General features: G+C 37.1%; 1 protein-coding gene across 1 annotated transcript; it reads right to left on the bottom strand.

Annotated features, from left to right (window-relative positions):
* Positions 1 to 3,536: 3,536 nt before the first annotated feature.
* On the bottom strand, positions 3,537 to 13,453 carry DHRS7C (dehydrogenase/reductase 7C). The gene is made up of 7 exons (XM_074921927.1): positions 13,322 to 13,453; positions 12,699 to 12,854; positions 8,560 to 8,672; positions 6,976 to 7,186; positions 6,331 to 6,423; positions 4,371 to 4,526; positions 3,537 to 3,862 (listed from the first exon to the last, which is right to left on the bottom strand). The coding sequence occupies exons 2-7, from the start codon at positions 12,850 to 12,852 to the stop codon at positions 3,654 to 3,656; spliced, it is 936 nt and encodes a 311-aa protein (XP_074778028.1). The 5' UTR covers positions 12,853 to 12,854; positions 13,322 to 13,453; the 3' UTR covers positions 3,537 to 3,653.
* Between the last annotated feature and the right edge of the window lie 200 nt (positions 13,454 to 13,653).

The raw sequence follows: 13,653 nt of genomic DNA, 5'->3' as shown, positions 1-13,653 counted from the left end.
GGGGTAATTCCTGAAACCACATTATTTGAAAGCAGGCAAAAAGCCCTCAACAACCAAACTACAACTTATCAAATACTGTGGCATTTTTATTTCAGTTCATTTGACCCAACCAATCTTGATGAACATGGCACCTCAGTAAACTTCAGATGCCTGTGGCAGATACACAGATCTACAGTTGTGTTGGTTACTTAGAGTCCAGTGAAAGTTAACGAAAGAAATAGGCACTTCTATTAGTCAGATAAATCTGTAAATTTATCTGTAAATAATGTCAGATAAATCACGGGTTACAGGCACCTGTTTCTTTCACTGCTTAAGAAGGGGATCTGGGAGGTTAGTTCTGGGTAGGCTATATCTAGGACAGATGTCTAAAATTAGACAAGAGTCTCCTCACTGTTAAGACTTTCCAGTCTTAATATTCTTTAAAATTCTTCCTTACTTCAAGGGCCCTTGTGTCCAGCAATGCCAATTTTCACCAAGAAACAGTTGATCTCCGCAAAAAACTCCATAGATTTAAAACAGTGCAACTGCAGCTCATATTAGAACATTATGTGCCCTTTAGGCATGTGGGAAGCTTAAAAAAAAATTAAAGAAGCTGTAGTTGAATATCTGTCTCCTATGACTTCCACAACTAAATCTGCAGGCCTAGTTTTGTCCTCATTTATAAAAGTTAGTATTATTAAGTAATGTACATAGATTAAAATATGGCTGAGTGAAGTTCACAGAAAATATCTCTTAATGAACTCATGTCATACTATTTCTTTTTGTCATTACAGTATTTTTTTATATGCAACATATATCCACAGGTATTTAGACAGTGAGGCAGAGATGGGTAAATGAAATAGAAAAGTTCAGATTAAACAATAGATTTCCCCTGAGGAAAAAAATTACTTCAGAAATACCAGTAGAGAAACCTTATTCAGTAAACCACAGAATTGTAGAAAAGTGTGACACATTTACAAGGTCACCCAATCCTCCTTTTCCTCTAGGCAGGATAAACTAAAGCTACATAGTTGTTTTTTTTTTCACAGATGTTTCATTAATCTCTTTTTTAAAGCTTCCAAAGACAGGCATTCTAGAATTTCTATGGCAATTTATCTTTCATGCTTAAATATTCTTAGCAGAAAATTCTTTCCCTGTAAATCTCCTTTGCAGTAATTGTAGCACATTGTCTTACTACAGCAGAAATTGAGAATGTTTTAGTTTGATCCTCCTGGCAGTACATTTTAGGTATTTGAAAATTGTTTAGATAGAATTTTCTTCTACTTTCTAGATTAAAATATATTTGTTCTTTTAAAATTTCTTGATACATCACAAGTGTTATTTTACCTTTGTCACTCTGACTGCTTTTCATTGTGGTTTCTGGAACTGTGCCACATTTTTGAAGTGAAATATTCAAAACCAGTGCAGAATTTCTGCTGATATCTAGAAAGTGCAAAACGGAGCAGAAACATTATTCAGCTTATTTTAACATGCAATCAACTTGTTTTTACAACAAATCAAAATAATTCTGATCCATGTTTAGCTGTGATATCCTATGATTCTCTGATCCTTTTCTGATGAAATTACCCAGTTATTCCATATTTTGTTTTTGTGGAGTTGAAAAGGGCTTGGCTGTTGCTGAGATACAGACACAAGTATAACTGAGACCAGAGTAAAATCCCATTTGTTTGAGGGAGTAGAGTTCTGGTGAGGAGCAAGAAAATTTTGGACAAAGTAGATGTTTAACTTCACAGTTACGGCATAGTAATTCAAACAACACTAAAAGCACAGTGCTACGACAGAAAATAGATGGAACTCCATCAGGTACTGCAGGAACTGGCTATTTCTCACTAGTTGTGAATTATTTCCCTGGGTGAGGTAGATGCCTGCGTGTTTCCTGAAGCCAGAGAAACTGAACTGGACATACAAGAAAAGGTTAATATCCCTGCAAGATGATAACCATCTCATGTCACTGAGGATTCCATTCATGTTTGGTGATCGTTACTGATAAAAAGAGATAGATAAGTGCAGCTGCTGTTGAAAGTTATATGAACAACATGACTTGTTGTAGCAGCAAGTGCAGTTTGGTTGCACTTTTTCTAAGTAGGTATTTCCTTTGTAAGTATTCTGCAAGCAAGGCATTTTGACAGTGTCTGCAAAAAAGTAGGTGATCATGATCTCTGTGAGTACTGATGACACAAGAAAGACCAGGGGAGGGTTTGGGAGACAGAATTTAAGCTTAGATATGAAACTGAAGATCTGGACAACATTGCATTAGCTTTGTTTCTATTCTGGTTCAGCTAACAGGATGCGATAATAAGGGGTAAGTCCTCAGCATGAATTGGGAAATGTGACAGGGAAGAGAAGCCTAGAATGACCAGGAGTGAGATAACTTTGAGACTATACAGAATTTAGATAATTGACATGAATAATGGCCACGTTCATGAAGGACATGATTAATTACCACATGTAGCAGAGTGGACAAGGGAACTCAATGCTCGGTGGCAGTCAGAAAAATATCTCAAAACCAAGAATTTGCGTAAGACGTGTAAAAGAAGCAAAGAAGTAAAAAACCCAGGAAGCATCCGTATGCCTGTGAAACCAGATTCTTTATCTTTCTTGATTGCTGCATGTATCTGTAGCCTGCCCACCTTAAATATATATATATATATATATATATATAAACAAAGAAAATATATAAAAAAGAACAAGAAGAATAATCCAGGCTTCTCACAAAGGGAGAGTAAATAGATACCAGGGTTCTCCAACTTGGAAAACAGGTAACAGCATGGAAAGTATGATGGACATGCATGACTGGGAGTGAAGGAATTGAGTACCATTATTTTTTGTCTCTCACAGTAAAGTAAGTAGGAGATATCAGAGAATATTATTTGACACCAGGTTTGAAGTAAACATAAGGAAGTATTTTTTTTAGTATATAATTAGTTCCTTTCCTCAGGGATGGAATCTTTCAAATAGGAATTTGAAAAATTTGTCTGAAAAATGGATAGTTTAACAAGATGCAGAGACAGATTCTGTTTCAAACTGTGTAACAGATTAGCAGAACCTGGGAGAGTATAACACATATTATTGCCCCATTCTTATTATCTGTCTTTCAAGCATGTACTCCAGGGTCCTGTCGTGGATGAGATATTGAACTTAATAAGTCCTTATTTGGGCTCATCGTTTGCATGTCCTGTACGTACTTCTAAAAAGCACATCTGAGGAACACTATGATCCAGGCTCTAACCCCACTTTCCACACATTTTTACTCTTCTGTCTCCCACATCTCACTCCTTCCCCATCCCTTTGTTCCCATAAGTTCCCATCAGTCTTAGCACTGACAGACTATTCTATAAGTTGCTGCAGGTCCCCAATCTTTTCTTTACTTATTTAGAATCACTCTCTTAAAGCAGTCATAGAGTTCCTAGTAGAGTTTTCCCCTTACTGCTGAAATGCAGACAATGATATCTTGTCATATTCACTAAATCTAGAAGACTAGAAATCCCACAGATGAATGTGTGTCAATGGCAGTGAATCACTGAGACATTGGCTGGTTCATGTTTAATAAAGTCTCCTGCTTTATTCTACCCATAGTGAGAAGCAGAAGTAATTGACATTTGAAACATAATCTTTCTTTTCAGGTCAAAATTAGGGAAAAGAACTGAACAAAATCAATTTTCCTCTTCTGTCTTCACCTTTTCCCTAATCCCGGAGGCAACAATGGCAAAAAACAGCTCAGGGAAGAAGGTGCGAACGTAAACGGCTGCTCTGGGGATAGGGTTGGCCATAAGCACCTCCTGCTTCTTACTGCTCACTGTGCACAGGACTTCTTCTGCCACCTCCACTGGATGCACACCGTATGCCACCTTTCTGAAGAAGACTGCAAATCAAACAGAGGAGAATGAGAGATACAGACAGGTAGACACATTTGAGGAAATGGTGGTGAAAAGATAAACAGCTAGTGCATCAGTCGAGTTAATTAAAACCCTACACTCTTTTAATCCATTACCCCTTCCCTTCCTCTCATCAGTATGTCCCTAAGATATTTTTTACAATTTTGAAATGAAATCCTCACAGTCCGTAAGAGAAGGAGCAATTTGAGTGCAGTGGAACTCTCCCTTGAGACCTTTCATACTCTGCTCCACCTCCATTCCCCCATGCCCTGGGTTATTTATTTTCTCACATAACTTTGTCTCTTTTCATGTTCCTTCTCTTTTCACCAGGATCATCTGATCTCTCCAATCTTCCTTTTCTTTTGCTCCCCTAACCTGTCCATCCTTTCTGTCATTTCCATTATTTTTCTTATGCTCTTTTCTTCTCCCAAGGAAAATCCTCCATACTGCTATATGGGCCTCATCTACCATCTCTCTTGGTGCATCAAACCTTACATTTCCAAATAGATGCCTCCCAGTTGCCAGGTGCTGGTTGGCGATGGTATGAACAGATGAAGGTCGGATTCACAGTGTTGACAGAAATACCAAATTCTTCCATTTCAGCTCTAAGGCAATCAAAAAAGCCTACAGCAGCATGCTTAGAAGCAGCATCTAAAAGAAAATTAAAAAACCCCACATATGTATGCTTGGATACATGAATATAGATGTATGATAGAGCTTCATAAAACACAGATGTTTGGAAAATTGAGTATGGAATGATTACCAAAAAGCAAAAGAACAGTGAATTATTTCACCCAGTGAAATTCTCATATCATGTATTCAAAACAAGCAAAAGAAAATTGTTTGTACATGACAATTATGCATGTGGTATGCAGTCAGTCTCCCTAGACATGTCAAAGAGCATGTGTCTGGATTTCCCAATTGGAAATATTAAGTCCCGGGTTAAGGAATATTACTTGTATTACCTCCACAGTTTAAAAGTGTCTTTGGTGGATGAACAGCTGTCCCTGAGATGAGTTTCCACACCATCTGTTGCTGCAGTTTGTGACACATCAATAAAATGCAATGAAATAGATGTCCATTTCTGGAATGCAGGAGTACTAAAATTTTGTAAACTAATTAAGCTTTTGCCCTGCATCAGTAATCCAAGATGCCTTTAATATTAAAGTTAATTTTAAAGTAACTGAATGTTAAAGAATTGTTTAAACTGCTCTTAGTGTCCTTTTATTGAGAATGGTATTAAAGAAGGATGATAGTTTGTCAACCTTGACCAAAAGCACAACTGTTAAGCACAGCAGAGCTGCAAAGCACTCATGCACCTTGTATTTGATTCAGTTTGCAGTGAAAATCAACCTGTGCATAATATAAGCTAAAAAATGGCAGGTGGGCTCCAGGAATGGGTAGAAGCTTCTCCATTCATTTGTTTTGACATTCCTTCTTCTGGCAGCTTCATTTCATGCAACATAAATAGAGGCATTGTAGAAACTATCTATCTCTGTTAGCTCTTCTGCTACTCATGATTCTATACACATACAATCTATCTTGACACAATTGGCTGTTTCCTAGATGAAAACCATTCCAGATGTCCCATCAATGTGATGTTTCTTTTCTGACACTTTTCTGTAGCTCTTACACTTCTTTTCAGATGGAGTGACCAGAATTGCACACAATGTTCAAGATGTAGGCATTGCACACATTTATACAAAGACATGAATACAGTATTTATTTTTTTCTCTCTATTGTTTTCCTTACAGTTTCTGTCACTTTTCCCATTAAATTTTCCTTTCATGGAACTATAAGTCACAATCCTGAGGTCTCACAGATCTTTTAATTCAGAGGCCATCATCCACTCTGACCTCCTGTCACAGTTAAATCCTATATGTCTATCCTATATTTTCTGTCCACTAACTTTGAACTTTATTAATGCATAGACCTTTCACCGTAACTCAGGACAGCCTAGTTTCATCAGGAGTTTTGGATGAAAGACCTTCTTGAAAATTTTGTGGAGAGTCAAGCAGCGTACAATTACTACATCTCATATTAAACTCCCACACAGAAATCCATGAGTCTCCCTTTACAAAACAGTAGCTCGGATCTACCAGTATGTTTTATTTATACACTGCTTCATTATTCATTATGGTTTCTACCAATATGCCCAGTACAAATGTTAGGCCTACAAGTCTGATGATTCTTGAATGTCTCCTAAAATCATAAAAAAACCCTTGCTGTCACATTTGATATCCTCTTGTCCTCAGGTACCTTAGGATGTAGTTATACTCCAAAGACAGCATTTTTAACTATTCTTCTTGAGTTCTACTTTGAAAACTTTTCAGCCAAATAGTGTATTGGTAGTTTACTGGAGTAGGATGCAAATTAACACTTTTAATAACTGATTAGTGCCATGTAATACAATTTATTTGCATTCAAATGCACATTTTTGCTATATATAACTTACAAGCTGCACGAAATGGGATTCCTATTTTCCCTTGGATACTATTAATTAGAACAATTTGGCCAGTTCTTCTTGAAATCATGTTGGGAAGAATGGCTGGAAAAAAAGAAATAAAAGAAAGAGCCACATAGGTAAAAGAGCTCAATGTATTTAGTGAAGTGACAGGTGTAGATAGCACAACTTTAATGAAGGTTGTCTCAATCCTATAAACAAAAGATCACAAAATCCAATAGTTGGAAATTGACAGTCTTCAAGACTTCACTTGGATTCTACATGCAGATTTGAGTGCAGTATTATCACATTTAATTGTCAGACTGTCTCTATCCTTGCAAGGGTTTTGAAAACAATTGTAACAAAGGCAGCAAGCACGTAAATAAAGGAGTCACCACATGAAAAATAAAATAAGCAGAAATTTTTAAAAAGTCTATCTTTCAAACACCTGCTTATATATTTCATGACCAATCTATTTCCAAACACAGGCACTCTGATTTTGATCTTAATCTCAATTTCTATCCATTGATTTTCACAGAGTTGCTTTTGATTATAGTGAAAAAGGCAAATATAAGTGCAAGTGAAACAGTGTAAGGCCAGTGAATTGGATCTCAAGCTTTAAGTGGCAACAGCAAAACAGGGAAAAAAATAGAATACCTTTTGTTAATGTTATAGGTCCAAAATAGTTGGCATCCATTATCTTTTTATCAAGTTCCAATGAAATGCTCTGCACTGCTCCTTTCACCTTCATACTTGCATTGTTAATCAGTATATCCACACAGCCATAGCAATTCAGAATTTCCTTAGCTACATCTTGAATGCAGTTTATGTCTGAGATATCCAGAAGTATGAGCTTTGGTGCATATGTCTAATAAAGAAAAGACATTTCAAGGATACCTGTTATCTAAAAATGTATTTCTATTTACTTGTCTTGAAAATTAATTTACCTTGATAGCTGAAGAAATTTTTTTTGTCATTTTCCCAAAAACTTTAATCTGTTCTTTTAACCCACTCTAGAAAGAAGGTAGTTCAGCAGTGGGTATTCATAGACTCTGAAATTCAGACAAAGCAGAAAACCATGGATAGGGTAGGCTGGACTAGCTCTACGTTATCGAGTTCTGTCTCTCCTGTAATCAGTGGAGACAGACATTAGGCACAGGGGATGACTCCTACCACTTCAAGTTACGGTCTTTCTGTAAGCAGGCCCCTGGGGAACTTTGTTGACCACAGAGTCTAGGATATAGTGCTTTGATAGATAATTTATATATACGTGGGGGGCAGTTGGAAGGCAGGAATGGTTTGTTCAGCCATAGGTTATCCAAACAGCTGAAATATCCAAACTGTATGATTTCTGCAAAGATGTAGATCTGCTATGAGGCGGAGGAATGAGCTCTGAGTATCTTCTCTTACTACATTAATATGTCAATGTAGTGCTGGTCCCTCAGTGTATTTTTCATAGCTGAGTCTGCACGCACTAAGGTGAACACACTACTTTTATGGCTTATGTATGTAGATGAATGAAACTCACTGAAAAAAAAAAAAAAGGTTAAATGCAAATATTTGTTCGTCTGGTGAACAGTGGCTGTAGAATTTGTGTGATGCCTTCAGAAACACCTGTGCCCTGAAATGAGTCAGCTCTGGTCACAGAGGAAAGCTTTCCCACGAGCATCAAAGAAACACCTTCCAAAGAACTGGCAGCAGGGTCAGCCTTACATGTCTGCATCCATAGTGACCCAGTCGGTGGTAATGAGGAAATGACACTCTTATTCATATGCTTCAAAGTAGTGGAGAAACTAAAAATTAATTCAGTCTTTAGACCCATCTGCCATTCCTTGAGCACTCTTATTATGTGAAAAATGAGTGGTAGTTCCTGTGATTAAAGGAAGCACTTTGGATCCCTTCCATCCAAATTTACTGGCAAATTCCTCTGCCTAGCATTTCTAGTGGGGTGGCTTGTTCAAAATGGAGGATGGCTCAGTTGTTTTACAGTAATTACTTTGAATTAGCTCAAGAGAGAAGGATTTCTGACTTTCGACATAATGCTTTGAAGACCTTCAGAGGTGGTTTTTTTTCTCTCTCTCTGGACTGTGGTGGGTGTGTTACCTGGGTGGTCAAAATCACCATTAACAGTGAATCATGTCTCATGTACCTGGTTTTACTGGATTTAAAAGCCCTTGTGTACCTGAACAAGGTGTTTACCTCAAGTTGTGAATTTTCAAAGCAGAATGGGAAAATACTTACCATACTGGGGTCTGCCACGCTAATTAAAGCATCATACAAGGCTTCTAACTTTTCCCATGTCCTGCCACACAACACAAGCCTTGCTCCTCCTGTGTGAAACACCCGAGAACATTCTAGGAGGGAAAGACATTCAAAAGAAATAGTAACAATAATAACAATTTGGTTTTGTTTATTTTTCTTGAACTGAGATGATGTTTTTGCTAATGATGTTTAATCTATGCTTTAAAATCATTAATTTTGAAAGAATAAATATATATAAAATATTAAATATATTCATATATATTAAATATATATTAAATTATAAAAAGAAAATATTAAATGTCAATATATATCTGAGCAATAAATTAAAAATAAATGTAATCATATAATTCACAATCAATGGTACAGCATAATAGTACTGTTTAGTCATGGGATTTAATAAAAATCTGATTAAGAAAAGAACAGTGTGACAGTTAATTGATGATGGGTTTGACTTCTTAGAAAAATTGTTTTGATTTTCTTTTTTCCTTAACTCTTTCCACCTACATACACACTTGCTCTAAATAATATACAAAAATAAATGCTTAAGCTTGTTACAATACAAACTGCATCTTTTGCACACCTTCATGTCTACTGCAATGTAAAGAAGAAACAAATCAACCCCAGTAAATAAAAAAGCTAGTTCTGTATGCTACCTTCATGAAACTCTTGGCAGCATGAAACTCATCTACAACTCTGAGAAAGATTAATACAGAGAACCTTACCACCCACAGGCCCACAGATGAAGCACCAATGAGAGAGGCCTTTCTTCTACAGACCCTTTCTTTCCTCCATATGTAATCCACCCCAAGACCTTTATCTCCTGAGTATTACACCTTCCCAGTAGTCAGCAAAGGCATCAGGGACCAGCGTGAGCTACTTCTTGTTCAGCTGCATTCCCTGAAACTTTCCTGAAAAAAGTCATTGATAAATTTCTGGGTAAGCTGGGCTGGCACTGTTTTTTCTCTGTATATTTAGGAATATTCTGAGCTAGGGATTCACCCCAGTTTAAACTAGGTCTCTGAGGAGGATTCTTCTCATTTTCTTATGCAAGTGAATTATGATTATGCTTTTCTGAAAGTGGGCACTCACATACCAGAAGGAACTGCAGTCAGCGTTACCTATTATCCTACCTCAACACTGCCTAGAAGACTGCGGCCAACTCACTAGTTCAGGTTCTTTATGAGAGTATGTGATCAACTGAATCTAGATTACAAAATAGCAGGCTGGAGCATCTTGACATGTGTTTCTGGTCTATTTTCTTCTCTAGGTGGTGTTGAGGGAGAATATATTCCTCACTGTCCTGTCAGTTTGACTAAACAAAGGCATTTAAAAACACAGAACAGATATCTCATGTGCATCTTTTAGGAATTCAGTGTCAGTTGTACCCTTTTGGCTGTTATAGGCTGCTATAGGGTGTATGTTCCAGCTCAGTTGAACTGGAATAGTGGCTATCAATCCAGAAATCTGTCAAGGTTTTCTTCCTGACCAGGAAAAGTACACAATTTCCTGCCTTTTCTTTCTTGGAATAGATAATGTCTTGCAGATAGGCCTGCGGATGTGACTGATGATGTGCCCACCGGATCTCTCATTTGGGTGTAGCCAGACAATTAGTTGACAGTGGGTAATCTGTGCCGGTAGGATCGGAAATCAAGAGTTGTTTTTCCATTCATGTTTTCTTCCCCTGACTAGGTCTTCCAAAAAACTCTCAGCCTTGCAGCCCTCATATTTGGTCCCTAAATCAAATCTGTATGACAGTTACATATTCAGCATGGGAAGAACAGGAATATGGTTTTACAGTTACTCTTATGCCTTTTCAGCCTGTTTGATCTGTCTTAGCTCCTATGGTCTTTGTTGAATGATCAACAGTACAACTCTAGTGCTATAGCTGTCCGTCCTCCAAAAAGCATTTTCTTTAGACTTCAATAACCACAGGTAAATCCAGTTATGTTAATATACTTGTCCTAGATTTCTTAAATGCATATGTTAGATTCTTAATATATGTATGGAAGCACTTCTGGATCCACTCTTCTATTTTTGTAAATTTGTGCAGCTGGAGACTTTTATTTGTGTAATCTTTTCCGCTATTTACAATAGTAATTTAATTAATGTCTTTAATTTTCTTTTTTCTAACATAGAAAGATTTTTGATTTAAAGCCCAAAAGATTATTTGTCAGTATTAGGACAACTACACCAGTATTTTTCCTATGAACATAACAGTTGGGGCACCCTTGTGAATACTGTGTGACAACTGTGTAAAAAGCAGTAAAAGGAAAAAAGGTAAGCTGTTGATGTTCTCCTCTAGAACTATTCTGGACTTTTCTGAGTTATAGCACTGAAAAGAAACAGGAATCAGTTTTAAATAACAACCATAAACCATTGTAAACAGCTTCAATCATCACAGGTTTTGTTTATCTTTTTTAACTTTTATGTAATTTTTAGTCCAGAAATTCTGACATGTGGTAAAAGGAATTTGATGATTGCCTAAGAGCTCAAATATGCAGCAGCTGTCCAGACAGCTGGTATTTTAAAGCTCTGGACAAATGACCATCACATATGCATGAGTGGACTGCACAGTAAATTCTGCATGATTTGGAATCGTTCAAGACTGCAAATAACTTCTTGGTATCACCCTCTGGGATACTCGCAGTAGATATGTTTAGAATATTAAAATAAAATTGCTTTGAGATACTTCCGTTTTCATCTATGTGAAAAAGAGGGTGGGGCGTGGGGGGAGGCAATTGTCTTTGTAGCCTCGAGAAAAGTAGTAGTTAGTCACAAAAAAAAAAAAAAAAAAGAAGAAGAAAGGTTAATAAGAAAACTTCCCCAGGGGTTGTGCAGTGCTGGAGCAAGATACCTGGAGAAATGTTCAATAAACGTTCCTTATCTTTGCATGTTTCCAAGATTTGGCTTGAAGCCACACCCAGCCAGATCTAACACTGATTATATGTTTGCTCCAAGCAGAACTTTTGTCTAGAAACCTCCAGGCACCCTATGATTCTATGAGACAGGCATTTTCAGCTGGAGAACTCTAAATCATGCCTCTTGAAATAAAAATATAACCAATAAAAATCATGCCTCTTGAAATAAAAAATATAACCAATGAGAGAAAATGCATGTTAATATTATCTTCAACTGAAACTGAAGTGTGTCAGGGAAAGGGAAAGACCAGGTGGGATATGGAGGTCGGGATTATTTCATACCTTGCTCTAAGAGGCTCTGATAAAGCACACCTTGCCAGTGTCGTGTGCATTTCTGTTGCAGGACTCTGGTCTGTTCTGCTAAGGAATAATTCTGCAAGAGCATCCCCTTTCCCCATCTGTTTTCTGCTTGGGAGTGCAAGGTTTGCAACATATAGCAAGTCTTCACTGAAAACACCAAAATGTAGCTTGAAGCTATGTTTGCCTTATAAGGCACTGGCATCCACTGCTCCTCAAGAGACGACTAGGGCAGGACTGTACATAAGCAATATATGACCCAGTACCTTTAATCTGGCAGCACCGTGTAGGCAGCTAAGTGGCTGGCCCTTCAGTCAATCAGCTTATATAAACAAATAAATTATCACATACCCTTTCCTTCCATCCACTGAACCCACCATTACACATCTCTAGGAAGCCATTTGGAGGTACTGGAGGATGTCAAGGGAAGAGGAGTAACATGGGAGACGGGGGGGCAGAGATATGAACAGAGGAGTGAGCACTGTTACAGGGAGCAGGAAGTGTCATAGTTCTTAAGGGCTGAGAAGGAACATGTAAAGAGTAAGGTGACACCTGTTTATACTGATTTGCTGCTACCCTGCAGTGACAGCCTATGTAATAAGATCTCATAGTAACACCGTGTTAAAAATAGCACTCAATGTGCTTACAGAACCTCTTATTCTATTGAATTAAATAAATACAAAGCTCTGCAGTTCCTAAAAGTTTTCCAACAGTTCCTGTGGCTGGGACTAAAAATGTACATTTAAATATCATAGGATTTGTTTAAAAATATATTTTGTGACTTCTGTTTCATCCAGGAAGTTATGAATATATACAAGGTAATGTATGCACATTTTATCACCTGGAGGGTGGTGCTCTGGCTGTTTTTGTTCTCTGACACCGAGCAGAAATGAGACAACTCACCCTTTCCCAGTCCAGAGATGGCATCCGTTATCACCACCACCTTGTTTTGCACAGCTGACTTGGACAACAGCCACCTGACTGACTGGTAAATATAGATAATTCCACTGATTCCTAAGAGAAGCAATGGTAGAGCAAGTACAGCAAGAATACCCATCTCTGTGGAAAACAAAAGACTATATGAGAGTAACAGTAATCATAACAGGCATTCATTACTTTTCAAATTATTCTTACCTAAAAGATTAGTGTTTTCATATATAGAAAATCCAGTAATCAGCATGCCAAAGGCTTGAAGCAGTGGGAAGCTTGTTTCCCAATCAATGCCTTAATATTATTATTTAATAAACAGGGTAATATTGTTTGTTTGTCTGTTTTCCTCATCATTTCATGGTCTAACCAAATCCGGATTTTGTTTATTCAAAATTACTCTAGGTTGGCAAAAACATAATAGAATTTTAGTACAAATATTGCCTTGAAGCAAAACGTAGGCTAATATATAGCACTTAACTTTTAATTATGTTGCTATTGTAGGAAAACAGATAAAAAGTTTTAAATCTTAATTTCAGATAAAACACATAATGGAAGTGTTTTCTGTTCTAAAAGACAGAGAAAATAGAATCACTTACTATGGATATGAAGACTCCAGGTACAGATAAAACATTCTTTTGTATTTTTGTAAATTTTGTATTACAGGTTTAATTAAAGTACTTTAGCACTTTCATAGAGCATTGCATTTGTTGAGGCTGCTTGCCCTGAATGAGAATAGCTATGTATAGCCATGTGACAGGGATACTTTAAAAGTAAATATAGCATCCACAGTGTGATTCACTTGCCTGACCTATCTATTCCAGGAAGCTAAACAGTCATGTAAAATCTCTTAGAACAGTATCAGTTCAACTGTACAAAGAAATATCTTTCTGTCTTGCCTTTGGTTGCAGTTCACAGGATTGTCTCAATT

Source organism: Athene noctua, chromosome 18, assembly GCF_965140245.1.
Source record: "Athene noctua chromosome 18, bAthNoc1.hap1.1, whole genome shotgun sequence".
Taxonomy (NCBI): domain Eukaryota; kingdom Metazoa; phylum Chordata; class Aves; order Strigiformes; family Strigidae; genus Athene; species Athene noctua.
The sequence above is the reverse complement of the archived record's forward strand: the minus strand, read 5'-3'. Positions and strand labels throughout refer to the sequence as shown.

What these genes read in the sequence shown, in the direction of transcription:
- DHRS7C (XM_074921927.1), bottom strand. Translation starts at nt 12,852, where the DNA reads ATGGGTATTCTTGCTGTACTTGCTCTACCATTGCTTCTCTTAGGAATC. An exon ending in CATCTCTGGACTGGGAAAGG is followed by an intron (nt 8,673 to 12,698) that starts GTGAGTTGTCTC and finishes TTTCCCTCCTAG; the next exon opens with AATGTTCTCGGGTGTTTCAC. An exon ending in AATCCCATTTCGTGCAGCTT is followed by an intron (nt 4,527 to 6,330) that starts GTAAGTTATATA and finishes ATTTTCTTTTAG; the next exon opens with ATGCTGCTTCTAAGCATGCT.